Source organism: Argentina silus (genome assembly GCF_951799395.1).
Source record: "Argentina silus genome assembly, chromosome: Y".
NCBI lineage: Eukaryota > Metazoa > Chordata > Actinopteri > Argentiniformes > Argentinidae > Argentina > Argentina silus.
The window spans coordinates 21,453,125-21,468,164 of NC_139654.1; the positions used below are offsets into that span (position 1 = coordinate 21,453,125).

At 40.9% G+C, this 15,040-nt stretch overlaps 1 protein-coding gene across 1 annotated transcript in view; it reads right to left on the minus strand.

Annotated features, from left to right (window-relative positions):
* Window positions 1-2,873: 2,873 nt before the first annotated feature.
* Window positions 2,874-15,040, minus strand: part of LOC310823655 (ligand-dependent corepressor-like) — a gene marked incomplete at its 5' end in the record, with an annotated part of 38,946 nt that continues 26,779 nt past the window's right edge. The window contains 5 exons of the mRNA XM_083696535.1: window positions 2,874-4,227; window positions 5,318-5,405; window positions 5,695-6,015; window positions 9,002-9,134; window positions 10,127-10,206. Of these exons, the coding sequence (XP_083552661.1) occupies window positions 3,186-4,227; window positions 5,318-5,405; window positions 5,695-6,015; window positions 9,002-9,134; window positions 10,127-10,206 (1,664 nt within the window). The 3' untranslated portion in view covers window positions 2,874-3,185. The remainder of the gene's footprint in view (window positions 4,228-5,317; window positions 5,406-5,694; window positions 6,016-9,001; window positions 9,135-10,126; window positions 10,207-15,040) is intronic.

Here is a 15,040-nt window from a genome sequence, read left to right on the forward strand (position 1 = left end):
GAAGTGAGTTGCATCACCATGGCGAGATCAAAAGAGCTCTCTGAGGCCTTCAGAAGAAAAATTGTAGATGCATATGAGTCTGGGAAGGGATATAAAAAGATCTCCAAACTATTCGAAATTGGCCATTCCACTGTCCGGAAAATAATTTACAAGTGGAGAACATTTAAAACCACCACCAACATGGCCAGGTCAGGCCGCCCAAGCAAGTTCAGCCTAAGAGCTGACCGAAAGATGCTTAAAGAAGTCTCCAACAATCCCAGAATGTCATCACGAGACCTACAGGTATCTCTTGCCACAATTGATGTCAAAGTACATGCATCCACCATAAGAAAGAGACTGAACAAGTTTGCATTACATGGGAGGTGTGCAAGGAGGAAACCCCTGCTGTCAAAAAAAAACATCAGGGCAAGACTAAAGTTTGCCAGAGAACACCTAGAGAAAGACCAGAACTTCTGAAACAATGTGCTTTGGACAGATGAATCCAAAGTTGAACTATTTGGGCACAGTAAGAGTAGACATGTTTGGCGCAAAACCAAGACAGCATTTGAGAACAAGAACCTCATACCAACTGTGAAGCATGGGGGTGGAAATGTCATGGTTTGGGGCTGCTTTTCTGCAGCAGGGCCTGGTCAGCTCACCATCATAGAATCCACTATGAATTTTGTATTGTATCAGAGGGTGCTTGAGGAAAATGTGAGACCATCTGTTCGAAAGTTGAAGCTGAAGCAGATGTGGACCATGCAACATGACAATGACCCAAAACATTCCAGTAAATCTACCAAGGAATGGCTCAAGAAAAATAAATTGAGAGTTCTGGAATGGTCAAGTCAAAGCCCGGATCTTAATCTTATTGAGATGCTGTGGATTGATTTGAAACTGGCTGTGCATGCAAGACACCCCTCGAACATCACACAGCTGAAAGAATTCTGCAAGGAGGAGTGGGAAAAACTTTCTCCCAATTGATGTCAGAGACCTGTAGACAGTTATAAGAAACGTCTAATTGAGGTTATTTCAGCCAAGGGGGGCAATACTAGCTATTAGGGCATAGGGTGTCCTAACTTTTTCCTCAGTAGGAATTGGCATTATTGTTAATTTTTCGTTAAATAAATGATTACAAAGTTACATTTTCATAGTTTTTTGTTCAATTACATCCCCTTTATCTATAGACATTGTTAGAAAGAAGATAACATATTGATATGTCCATATTTTTAAGAGAATAACTTAATATTTTGGGGGGTGTCCTAACTTTTTCTCATGACTGTATGTGCATTCATACATGAGTCATATAGAGGGCCAAATATCATGTTGCAGTCTCCCTGCATGTCATTAATATCAAACCTATTCATACGTATTAAGGTTTGGATGCCCAGTTAAGACAAAACTCCCTACCCATCAGGCAAAAAAATTGATAACTATTGGCAATATGGTAGCTGCTCCACCTTGCCCTTTAATAGGCTATGTGGAATTTTTGCTTGACTTCTTGTACCTTACACTCTCAAATCTACACAAGTGCCTAGGGAGTATGCTTTCGGTGTTATTCCAGGACAGGGCCAAATTCTAACAATGGCCTCAGTCAACTTTAACATGCAGGGTCAGGGGGTCAACATGGCTGCCATGGAATTTGATGTTGTCCAAGAGCATCATGATACTTTCGGGATGAAACCAATGGCCTAATCTCTTGACAAATACTGTAGACTACACATAATATTCTTAGTATTATATGCCACGTCAAGGACTTCTGGTTGAGATTTATCATTGTACTGCATTGACATAATATATCTGCAACATAACCATACGAGTAGGAAAATAAAAAAGTAAAATACATTTTTAAAAAGGTTACATCTTTCATTTTTGGGAATAGATAGAAAAGAAGAAAAAAACATTAAAGAATGAACATTCCATTAGTGTTAGACATCCCATGTCTTAGAGAGAGACATCCCAGATATAATGTTACCGTACTCCGTACCTGAAGTTTGTTGAGCCAACTCCAGAGTAACACAGATTAAAATGTTCAGAAGGCTTACACTGGTACTAAAAATACTACTGAAACTGGTTAAGGTAGTTTGTGAAAACACCTGAAAGAGGAGGGTGTGTATTTTTGTCAGCCAATAGTCAGACACCTCAAAAAGGTAGATGCATTTGAGGAGGATGAACTGTATTTTTCCCTTTGTTGGATGACTCTGAATGGAACACAAGAGGCACGGACAAAAGCATATATCTGAAAGTGAGGTATGCGTGTGTATACATATCTATTATATACATTTCTGATACAGACAAATGCATTATTTAACTGACAAATACTGCAGCCCAACTTGAACTTATTGTGAGTTGTGGTGAAGGCTACGAGTGAACAGAAGTATAGCTATTCAGACTACGCAGCAAAATGTTACATTTCTGAGTGGATAATAATCTGGCGTGCTTTTGTAGAGTAGCTCCGAGGTTTGGTTGTGTAACAAAGGAAGTGAAATCTTGGACAGGGGAATCTGTTATCTCAACAAACATACTATGTGCATAAGAGATCAGTGGACAGTGGTTGCACACTTCCTTGCGACTGCATTTTCTTTATGTAATCCAGTGTTAGACTACAAGATCAGCTTGGTTAATAATAATAAAAAATCCCCTTTAAGATCTATGATCCACTTGAGAAAAAAATAAAAAACATTGGTAGGCTTATGAGAATTTCTGCCATTCACAGGATTAAACATTGTGTGCTAAACTAAGTGCTCTGAAGACAAGACAACTGACAGGACAGTATGCCAAATGTCTACTATTATTTTGATCTGGTCCAATTGAATTTTGAATGACACATTACATTAGCCAATGAACTCAAATATTACATATTTTAGTATTGTATCTAAAGCAGTGTATCGTGTGTATTCTAACTAAGAATATCTAGGGCAATTTGAGGAAGAAGTGCAGAGACAGAGTGCTTTAAAGAACAGGTCTACAGTAGGTTAAAACTATTAACAATCTTAGATAAATAGGTTGGATTGATTCAGGGGAGTGATCAATAAATGAAGTGCTTTTTTCAATTAGTCAACAAATTAGTTATGTGTACTGTACAGACTACTCTGCCACTGCCAGTCAAATGCAAACATTAACCTGATGTGGTTAAAAACACATCATCATCAACATCATCATAACCATTGTCATCATATAGTACTGCATCTCGTTCTGCTGTTACTTTACTGGTCTGGTGAGAGGTCAGTATTGTGTAGTTCCCTCCTGTTCTCTGTGGACACTGACTCCCTCTCCTCAGACACAGAGTCCTGGAAGTCATGGACCCCCTCTAGGCCCTCCGGGACCTCTGGACCCTCCTGTTCCTCCATGAGGCTCATCAGCTTCAGTTTCTTCTTGGGCGGGTGTTTCAGAGTCCCCAGTCGCTCTTTGACCTTGTACTCCAGGGTGCTGTGTGGGATCCCGTAAACTGTCTGGGCTTTGGACACACTCATCTTGCCCCCCATCACCATCCCGATAGCCTCCTCCAGCAGATCAGTGTTATACTGACGGTAACGCCCCCTCTTCTTCCTTGGTTGCTTGGAGCTGAGGTCAGCTTCTGGGTCTGAGGTGGGATATTGCCCTCCAGAGGCCTGGTGGTCTGAGTCACAAACCCAATACTCCCTTTCTCCTCCTGGGCCGTTCAGACCACCACCGCTCCCCCTGCATCTGTGCATGGGTAGAATAGAGCGAAGCCTCTTTCCCAGGCTTTTCTCACAGTGGGAGCTGGAGTAACTGGAGGGCTCAGAGGGCAGGGAGCCCCAGGACAGGTCCACCCCAATGCCCAGGCCTCGCACATGGGGGATCTTGAGGTTGACGGGTGGGGAGTGGGAAAGGGAGAAACCATGGTCACTTTGGCGCTCCTGGACGGCTCCTTTCCCACAGAAAGGAGACTTGGAGAAGACCCCTGTGGCCTCCAAAAGGCTGGGCAGGTCTTTGAGGTGGTCACTGGCCGTGGTGTTGGCCCAGAGTTTGAGGAGGGCACCGAAGTGAGCCTTGGAACCGCAGGATATAGAGCAAAATCTGGAGAATAAGGGGAAGAGGTTGGGGAGCTTGGTAGTGTGGTTCGGAGACGACTCTGGGTCAGATTCCTGGGTCAGTCTGACCTCCTGTTTGATGTGCAGCGAGTGAGGCTGGGGCTGGGCAGGCTTAAGAGAGCTGGAGTGACCGATATTCTCCCTCCTCCCATCCTGCAGGCTCCTCATAGGCAGCTCACCATGTCCGTCAGCTCTCTAGGGACGCCTGATTGGATGGAAGGAAATTGGGTGTAAGCAGAGCTTGCACTGTGCTTTTCTCTTTCTCTCTCTATGGGAGGACTGTTGGGGAGGGGAGGATGTTGGCACTCCTTTATTAGATGATCTTGCTTAGGTAACATCACTTAATTGTTCACTTAAATGTGTCTCTGTGTATGTGTGTGCTGCTTTTAAGAAAAGAAAAAAAAAAAGGCAAGTTGGGGAATTTTTTATTTCTTGTTTTGGATACTCAACATAACAATAAGAAACAATAAAAATGTATGTTTGCAGGGTAAAGAAATTAAATAAAAGAAAAGTATAAAATATAAGAAAGTAAATGTTCCAGTGGCCCTTAGAAGCAAGGGCAGGAGAGGGATGTTTGTCATTGCAGTTAACCAGTCTGGCATTAGCCTAAATAGCAGAGCAGGGCACAATGACTGTGTTACAAAATTACTAATGCTAAAACTATAGACTTTGGCCCTTAACAAGTGACGTTACCATTGAACAAGCACAGCAATAAAAGAGTAAGCCAGCAGACACGGGATGTTACATTTGTTACACATTACACATGAGGGATAGATATATGAACCTGCATCTATGTATATCTATCTACAGTGTATCGCAAGCAGCTTTTGCTCTGCTGAAAATGATAATCGCTTCAGATCACATCAGCTCCCACTGCTCTCCTCTCTCCTTATAAAGAGAGGGTGCAGCTAAATCGAGGCAACTGGCGCTTAATTAATCGAAATTGAAATAAAATGATGGACATGTTCTATTTCACATGCACAAACATTCATGCCATAGAGAAATGATATCAAGAGGTATTTGGCACCCCAACACAAGATCCCTTGTAAAAACAAAAAGGTGCTTGGACCTCAATGGGCCTTCCTTGAAGGGTTGAATAAAGGGTAAATAACTAAGAAAAATTATAGTTTACAAAGTTAAAGTAACTTCTGGGCTGAAAAGTTTGATCTGTGAAAGAAATTCAATATTCCACCAAAAAGTGGCAGTGAGAAGCAAACACTGGCAGCCCTCAAGGACTGGAGTTGATCATACAGAAGTTAAATGTAGATATAAACTTCTCTTACCCTTTGAGAGTGGGCGTGGTCTGGGAGAGTTGAGAGCTGTGGAGCGACGAGCTGCAGCCTTTTTTGAGTGACAGGTCCAAGACTCTATCTGGGGAGAGGAGAAGGTCAGGTCAGGAATTAGCTCAGGAAGCAGGGGCAGGATAATTCAGTGTGTTATAAATGGGCAGGATAATGTGATAACAATGTGTGTTATAACTATGAGTTTGATGTTGTTAAACTGACTACGTAACCTTAACTCATAGTTAGCTGTACTTCAACATGCAATCCACAGTATGTCTATTCAGTAATAGTGTATCCTGATTGCTTGCTGTCACCGTTTCGGCTAGGCACAGCTGTGAAGTCTATCCAGAACCAGTACTAGTTTTGATTTGTGTCACCTTGTTCACAAAGCTCGAATGGGGGCTTCTTGACGGTGAGGTCAAGTGGGGAGTCCTGGTCGGCCATGAGCAACTTGCTGAGGACAGGGTTCTGGTTGTGTGCAGAAGCAGCCACAGTGGCCCCGGGGCTGGTAGCAGGAGGCACCACTGAGAGCGAGGGCAGGCGTTGCAGGCTTTGGTCCTGGGGAGGCTGGGGGGTAGAGGGGCTATCCTGAGAGGAGCTGGATTTTGAGGTATATTCAGCAGCCAACTGGCGGATCATTCGCTGCATGATCTCCCGAGCCACTACTGGAATGTGCGGGTCTGAGAAGCTGGGGGTATCTGGAGGGAAAGTTAACATTACAGACATGTTTTAGCTTCTTAGGATTGAAAAAACTGCAACCCAATATTTTTTCTTCACAAAGAGTTAATCCAGTATTTCAAGTTACTGATAAAACTGAGATACAGAATCTTATCTAAGAAATTATCAAATCTATGTCACGGGATGAGATTTTTTACACAAGGTCAAAAAAAGCCTACTGTAACTAAAATAATTTCTCAAATGAAATAATGCAAGTGTGGACTGAAAGAACAGTATTTTAATTGCATGCGTGCATTTATGAATAGTGCTTTGTTCTGAAAAATATAAAAACATATCAAATAATCAATGAAATATGCAATTTTAATGCACATTTCTCTTTAAGAGTGGTTAACTGATTGATTGGTTAACTGAGGGGCTCCCGGCAGCCGTTTGGAGCACGTTTTCTTTTCAAATCACCTGTAATTCACCAGCCATTTCCCTTCATCTCGAGCCTTGAATCCTAAAAGGTAGCTATATACGCATCACCAAAGATACAGGGGATCCCCTAGTCCTACAGTATAGCCTATAAAATAACTGTGCCTTTTTGAGCTGTCATTGTAAATCTTTAGACAGTCACAAATAGGTTTACCTGTCTGTCAAACCATAGCCATGAAGTCTGTAAACTATTCGGAGTAGAGGATGGCATGGAGAGAAAATTCATCTCCTGCTCTAGAGCCTACTTGGCATCTTACTATCCTTTACCAGTCCCGCTGAAATCTTATCTCGATGAAAATACCTCACTGTTCTGTTGTAGGATGAGTGATTGTGTCCCGCCTATTATCAAAACGCTAACAGATTTCCCCCCCTTCTCTGCACTGTTGTGTGTATAAAAGCTACCCATTTTTACAGATAACACTTTCAATCAGACGGTAAAGAGAATGTGTGATGACTACAGCAATTATGTGAGAGTAGATACATAAACAGTGCCCTTCACAAGTATTGGAAGGAGGAAGCATCGTCTTCTTTTAGCTCTGTACTCCAACAGTTTGTATTTGAAATCAAACAATTACTATGAGGTTAAAGTAGAGATGTTAAATGTTTTCTTTTTTTCAGATTGGTTTGACCATTTAGAAATGACTACCCTTTTTATACATAGTCCCCTGAAGGGGGAGCTATTCTGTTCCTTTACATTGAGAGCACTTCCCGAGAAGACAAATGGCTATGAGCTCTGTGGGATGTCTTGAGAGCTGTGATGTCATTGGTATAGAGGTGATTAGATGAACTCTGGTTGGGTCTCCTTGTCAACAGCTCCTAATTTAAATACTGTGGTTGTGAAGTGATATAAAAGCAGAGGTCAGGGAATAGCTTGTTCTCTTTTCTTTTTCCTGTCGTGTGGTTCTCGTCATGACTTATGAGTAGCATTGTTTTGAATGACCTGTGGTCATCTCTCTCTCTATCATTTATCATTGAGGGTAGAATGTAACATTTTCCTATTAAGTATGTGCCTTGTAATAATTGTATGAGTAATATCAGTATTATTAAAGCCTCAGTTGATTCATTCTATTTGACCATTATTGCACTAAATCAGCACAAACTCAACAATTCTTAGCACATAGTGATAATTACATTGGAGTCAGATTATCAATATTAGATATGCCTTGCTATTCACAAAATATAACCAAAAGTCTCAGCCAAACCTTAATGTGTAAACTGACATTATTATACATGGTCTACACCCCTATTTCAGGACGCCAGTCGTATTTAGGGTAGGAAAATTGGCTTGAAAGGTGTTTCTGGTTAGTCAGGTGTGTTCCGTCACATCATTTGTGCAGGCATAAGAGAGCTGTCTCGTATTGATTCTAGCCTTTGTGTTTTCCTTTGGAGTCTGCTACTGGTGTCTGTCAACATGAAGACCCGTTGTACAGTATAATTTTACCTGATTATACCACGCACACGATATCACAGCTTATATTATTTTTACGGGCCCGCTGGAACATTTGAGCAAAAAGTAGAGCAGTGCAGATTTGATCTGATATTGCTTGCGTTGTGATTGTAAGTTATGAATAGAGCATAATATATAAATTAAAAGTAGTTTATGAAGTTCAAAGAGTAGCTAATAATGAGCTGGTAGTCGGCTTCTTGGCTCGTTGCTTGTGGAACACACTGGCACTATTTTTAGCAGTGCACTGAACAGTAACACCGGTGAACCGATGATGACTTTACGTCCTGTACTGTAAATGCTTTTGGTATGTTAATGAAGGGTCACTAAAAGTGGTCATAGGTCAACTTAAGAGTTTGGTGCCCAGGCAGTCATTGAAAGTAAATCAAGGCTCAGAATAATGATACTATTGCTCTGTTATTTTGCTTCGACAATGTAGTTCACTTTTGATAATAGAACATATCTTTGTCTGTGAGGGTGAAATCATGTTCAGGTGTCCAGCATTAATTAGAGAAGAGTTTGACTCCTTAAATGTTATCTTGTGGGACTCAGAGAGTTTGTGGTCCGCAGAGTCTGGCACAGGGCAAGATAAGATGGGGTGAAGAGGGAGCTCATTATTTGGTCGAGGTCTCACCTCTGCACGTGACTTCATACCCTGCAAGAAATGTATGTGGACAGCTCACTGTTGATTTGAAACCCAAAACCTGTTACAATGTTATAATATGATAGGCTGATTTTGATTTCTCCCATTAGAGAATAGCAGTCAGTGCCACGCTAAATCTGACAAAGAACTAGGTATAACTGTGAATGCAGAATTATACTTTCAGAAATGGCTGACCCAGAACTTTCTCCAAGGCATCTTTCTTGTCTGCTGCTTTTGTGCTTGCCTGTCATAAAAACATCATCTTGTACTCTGAAGATCCACCGTCTGATCCTTCATTATTCATCACTTCGAGTCCTTCATTAACCTTAGAGTTTGACACTGTGGTTTACCGGTGCACCGTGACATCCCTAATGTACACAACAGTTGTGATGGATTAAGAAAACACATATCTTCCATTGGTATGATCTGTGAAATGACTACATACCTTTTCTGTGGAGGACTGCATTGAGGAATTCCTCTGTTTGCTTCTCGAGTCTGTCGATCTTGGTCTGAACCTTAACTAGGAGGGGTTTGGCCCCACTTTCCAAGCCCTGGTTGCTTAGGCCAACTAAGTGCTCCTAGGACATCACACAAACAATGAAAAGGGAGTAATTAGGCACATAAAAGGGCAGGAGCTGGGTAAAAAGAAAGGACAGCTCGAGTCCAATTCTAGTGCTCAATGTTTCCACTCCCAAATGCAATCTTTGGTATAGCTTTAGAGATAAAACAATATTTTATTCAGTATAGTCCATATTGACCACGATGGTTGACATTTGATTGAATCATTAAAGCTTTATCAAAGATTATGAAGGGTCGGGGAAAAGTGGTCATAGGTCAATTTAAAAGTTTGGTGCCCCCGCAGCCACTGAAAGTAAATTAAGGCCTAGAATATAGAATCGGGGCTTTAGTGATTCTGACTTTGGTGTACTATTGCTCTGTTTGACATATTTAGCTTCAACAACGTAGTTAACTTTTGATAACAGAACACAGTCTCTTTGTGAGTGTGAAGTCATATGCAAGTGTCCAGCATTAATTAGAGAAGAGTTTTACTCCATAATGTTATCTTGTGGGACCCGGAAGGTTTGTGGTCCACAGAGCCTGGCACAGGGCAAGATAAGGTGGGGTGAAGAAGTAGCTAATTATTTGGTGAATGTCTCACCTCTGCAGGTGACGCTGCAACAAATTGATGTAAACAGCTCACTGTTGATTTGAAACCCAAAACCTGTTCCTGTGTTCTAATATGATGGGCTGATTTTGATTCCTCCCATTAGAGAATACCAATCAGTGCAACGCTAAATCTGACGTAGAACCAGGAAAAACTGTGAAGGCACAGGAGAATTATACTTTGAAAAATGGATGATCCAGAACTTTCTCCCAGACACTTGTCTTGTCTGCTGCTTTTGTGTTCCACCATAAACAAGTTGGTGTGCTACAAGAAATGTTATTGCTTTTGTGGTGTGAGAATACATGCCATTATCCAACAGGGTAAAACAGGGACACAGAGTGGCTGGGGAAAGAGACTATAAAAGGGACACACAATAATGACAGAGAAAGAAACAAGAGAATCTACCTTCACTTTGTCTCGTCTTAAGCAGCAGAATAGACAATTCTCATCAAATGACCAATCTGACACCCCTTCAGGCTCACAATCTGTGGATCCAAAAGAAAGGGACAGTTCAGATGGGTGGTGGTGGTATGCTGGTGAAGGACAAAAGGCATGACAATATTCTTCAGTATTACTTAATCTTTCCAATGCAGTGCACACCACTTACAATAATCACTGTCAACATGAATTGTGTACTTCAATCTAGTCTAACATTTAGAATCAAATTGTTAAGTTCAACTTGAATTGTTATGAAGAGTGAGCTACTTTCTTAGGCTATAGGTGTGCGTGTCTGGTTGTACATTTACCCTTCAGTAAATTGAAGCAGTGAGCCTCAAACAGTGAGTGTAATCTCCAATCATATCAAATGGTAACCAAGTGGATTGAAGGCTTCCAGTTCACTGAACTTAAGTCATGGGAAAAAAACTAAGGATTTACTTAGAACACGTTGGTACATAGACACAAGCAATCCCCATCTCAGATTGTTAACACGTGAGGAGGTTGTGTACGTGATGATGCCTCTATGTAAAAAATACAGTGCCCTGCGTAAGTATTGGGACAGTAAAGCATTTTGGCTCTATACTCCAAAAGTTTGGATTTTAAATATTTAAAGCCATACATAGTAATAACATACTATGAGGTTAAAAGTAGAGATTCTCAGCTTTTATTTGATGGTATTTGTGTACATAATTTCAGGGCATCAAAAGTAATTGGTTTGAGAGGGGTTTCTGGTGAGTCAGATGTGTTCCGTCAAATCATTTGTGCAGGCATACTGTATGAGAGCTGTCAATGTCTAGTATTGATTCTAGGCTTTGCGTTTGCCTTTGGAGTCTGCTATTGATGTCTGTCAACATGAGGACCAAAAGTGTCAATGAAGGTCAATGAAGGTCATTATTAGGCTGAACATTTATTATTATTATTTTAGTACCCATCAGAATCAGAATTCTTAGTATATTTGCACATACAGGAAATTGACTTGGTGAGGTTGGTGCATGGACATAAAAAACAATGGCATTGATGTATTGACAGTAAGTATTGACAGAAAATTTACAAAATAGCAAAATATTAACAAAATAAACAAATTTACAAAAATGAACAGCACAACAATACATCTTGTAGGCTGTGTGAGGCTAAGTGGCAATGAGGCTAGAGGCTGTGGAATGGTTATGGGGCATGTACACTATAAATTATAATAATTTTAAATAATTATAAATTACACTGTCAGTGCATTGTGTATGTGACAGGGTGGGGGGGGGGTGGAAGTCGCAGAGTCAGTGAGAGGCAGGGGGATTGTTTGTGAGCCCCACCTGCCATGGGGAAGAAACTGTTCAGGTGGCGCAAGGTTTTAGAGTCTTGATTGAGCGGAACCTTTTGCCGGATGGAAGTCTATGGAAGAGGTTGTGACCAGGATGGGAAGCGTCAGCTATGATCTTTCCTGCTCTCTTACTGGTCCTGGAGTGGAACAGGTCCAGGAGAGATGGCAGGTTGCAGCTAATGACCTTCTCGGCTGACCGAATGATCCGCTGCAGTCTGCCTTTGTCCTTGGCAGTGGAGGCAGCGAACCAGATGATGATCGATGAGCTGAGGATGGACTCAATGATGGCCGTGTAGAACTCGACCATCACTTTCTGAGAGGAAGAACATCCTCTGCTGGGCCTTCTTGATGGTGGAGGTGATATTCTCCGCCCATCTGAGGTCCTTTGAAATGATTGTCCCCAGGAATCTGAATGACTCCACAGTGGTAACTGGGGAGTCACACATGATGGGGGGGGGGGGCGGTTGGGGCTGGGCTTCTCCTGAAGTCTACTACCATCTCTACAGTTTTTAGAGTGTTCAGCTCCAAGTAGTTCTGGCTGCACCAGGAAGCCAGGCTGTCAACTTCCTCTCTGTAGGCGGCCTCATCACTGTTGGAGATTAATCCAATGAGGGTTGTGTCATTCGCGAACTTCAGGAGTTTGACAGAAGAGTGGCTAGAGGTGCAGCTGTTGGTGTATGTTATGATGAATTTTAGCTGGGGTACAAACTACGTAAGACTCAGTTGTAATGATAACCAGATGTGGAACATAGCCTGGGCCCCTCTACCTCCAGACTTGCTGGCGCCATGCCACATATGGTATGGGGGAGACTTCCTGAGGGTTGTTTGTCTCGGTGTATAAATAATGAGAGAGACCACAAGTTGGGTGCTCTCTTGTGGAACTATGCACTGACCATGTATCTTCCATTGTGAGCCCAAATCAATTTGAATTAAACTATCCTGATCCAACTTTTATTCAGAGTATCCACATTATTTACATCACCGGTGACTGCATTCTTCAACATCTGAAAATCATCATTACAATTTGGCGTCACGAACACGACGAACAGAACCGGGGACGGCAAAAGCAGGTAAGCAGATTTTCATTATGCTCTATGACTTTCTGCCTGCCTAGGACAGCTGAACCAGAACGAATCACAAACTTTATAACAAATTTAGGGGGATGATGATGTGATGTTGAAGTAAGGAAAGTCTAAAGTGAATCAAAAGATAAAAGATAGAGATTTGAATCAAATTAAATTAAAATACAATTTGGAGTGAACTGCTGTGCATTTAATGATATGTTGTGAGAGGAGGTTGCTTGAAAAGAGAGTCGCAATTGTGACGTTGCGGTCACGTAGCATTGACGCGGCGGTTGTTTTTAGCAAAATGGAAGTCAATTGTATGTGTTGAGAAGCGCTATTGTTGAAAAGATTTGAGAAGTTAAAATAAAGCTTAGGTTGACAATAGAATGTGTACAAGCGAGTGGATAAATAGGTACGCAGAACAGGATTGGATCCTGAGATAAAGAGCAGAATTGGATTCTGATTACGAGTAAGCACAGAACAGGATTGGATCCTGAATACACAAAAGAAAGATAGGATCTTTGTGTATGTCTCTCCCCGGGGCAAGTCATTGCGGGCAATTATAAAAACTTAGGTCATGGGGAGAGGCCATGGATAAACGGATTTAAAGCCATCCGTAATTTTGATATGTGCAAATGTTTCTTCCCTGACAAGTTATTGACTAGGTCAATTATAAAAACTTATAAAAACTAAACAAAAGTCAAATTTAAAAGCTATTATGGAATAAGGTCGAATTGAAGGTTGGATTGAGATATTAAAATACGAATACTGCATGTGTTTGAACCATGGGGAATCAATCCAGTAAAATACCAGAGTGCAAAACGGTCAAAATTAAACACAAAAATGAGCGTGATCTGCCACGCAAAGAGAGAAAAGCGATGATGAAGTTATTGAAGACAAACCCACATTTGAAACAGATACCAATAAAACATGTTGATCAAATGACACCACGGGAGTGGATGATAACAAAACTCGGATTATTCTATGTAGAACCCTATTTGAGTGACTTATCAGAATGGACAGATGGTAGTTATCCTCTAGATGGGAGTTTCAAAAAAGATAAATTACAAATTGCGCAGGATTTCATTGTGGCTAATAGAACAGTGAGTAACCCCAATTGGGATCTAGATTATATGAGAGAAGTTTTTCAAGCTTGGAGTTTGATGGCATCACAATGGCCTGGTAATATTATGAAAAAAGAGCGGAAGAACTTTTTAACTTAAAAGTTGGCGTAAGGACTGTAGTGAACTGTGGATACGCAATTGCAACAAATACTTGAATGTAGAACGAAAATACAGTGGGGATAGAACACGCATAAACAATGAACAATTGAAATACATTCGAGAAAGCGTGGAAAGTAAATATAGAAAGATGTTTGCCTTGTTAAAGAAAAAAGAGGAAATTGATGCTCATCATAATAGCATTATAAGTGAGATGACAACAACTTTTTCAACAGCAGTGAAAAAATATCAAAAGAAAAAAAACATCGTATTAGATCCTGAGTTCATAAATGCTCAAGACATAAATGGCGTCTTATCTAATATTTCTGACGAGGAAGTGTATAATATTTACAAGATAATACGGGCCATACTGGATGAACAAGCAGAGGAACAGATTAAGAAATTGAGAAGTGAGAAGGAAGCAAGTAGCGGTGATGAGTCGTTGGCACCTTTACTTGTTTTTAGAGGATCATGTATTAGACAAACCTTTGACATTGAGTGAATTATCACAAATTATAAAAGATGCACCAAAACCATTGTCCAACCCACAAGATTTCATTAATTGGTGGCGCACAGCATTATTACATGGGAGTATGAGCGGAAAAGATGTGAGATATATTCTGAGCACACTCATGCCTAATATTAAAATGGTAACCTTAATAGAGTCATGTGACACACTCGATTATGATAACGATGGGCCAAAAGAGGGAAGAGACCTGGATGATAAATATCCATGGTTTAGCAAGGATTACAAGGACAAGCATATTGACTAGCTTACAGAGTTCTTAAAGGAACACGCCAGCCAAGAACATGATATATCACAGATTTTAAATTGCAAACGCAAATCAAATAAAACAATGTCGGAATTTGCAACACGATTTCAAAAGACTTGGAAGGAAGACGCAAAGTTAGAAATAACTGACGCGGAAGACACGTTTTTCATAAGTATGTTTTTAAATGGGATGGATGCTGAATCTGCCCACACATTGAATTTGTCTACACCAGACGTATACTCATTGAAACCAGTGAAATTACTGAAGAAAATAAGAGAATTAGAAGCCGTGGGGTTATTTGTGACTCAGAAACCTAAAACAGATGTGGTACAATTGCCACAGTATACACCGTTTGTGATTCAAGCGCCAATACCTCAATATAGGAAAACCCAATAGCACCTAACATGGGAAATCAGAGTAGACAAGGACATTTTAATGAAAATGGTCATGGAAGGGGAATAACACGAAGTAATGTGTGCCTCTATTGTAATAGAGAAGGACATTGGGTC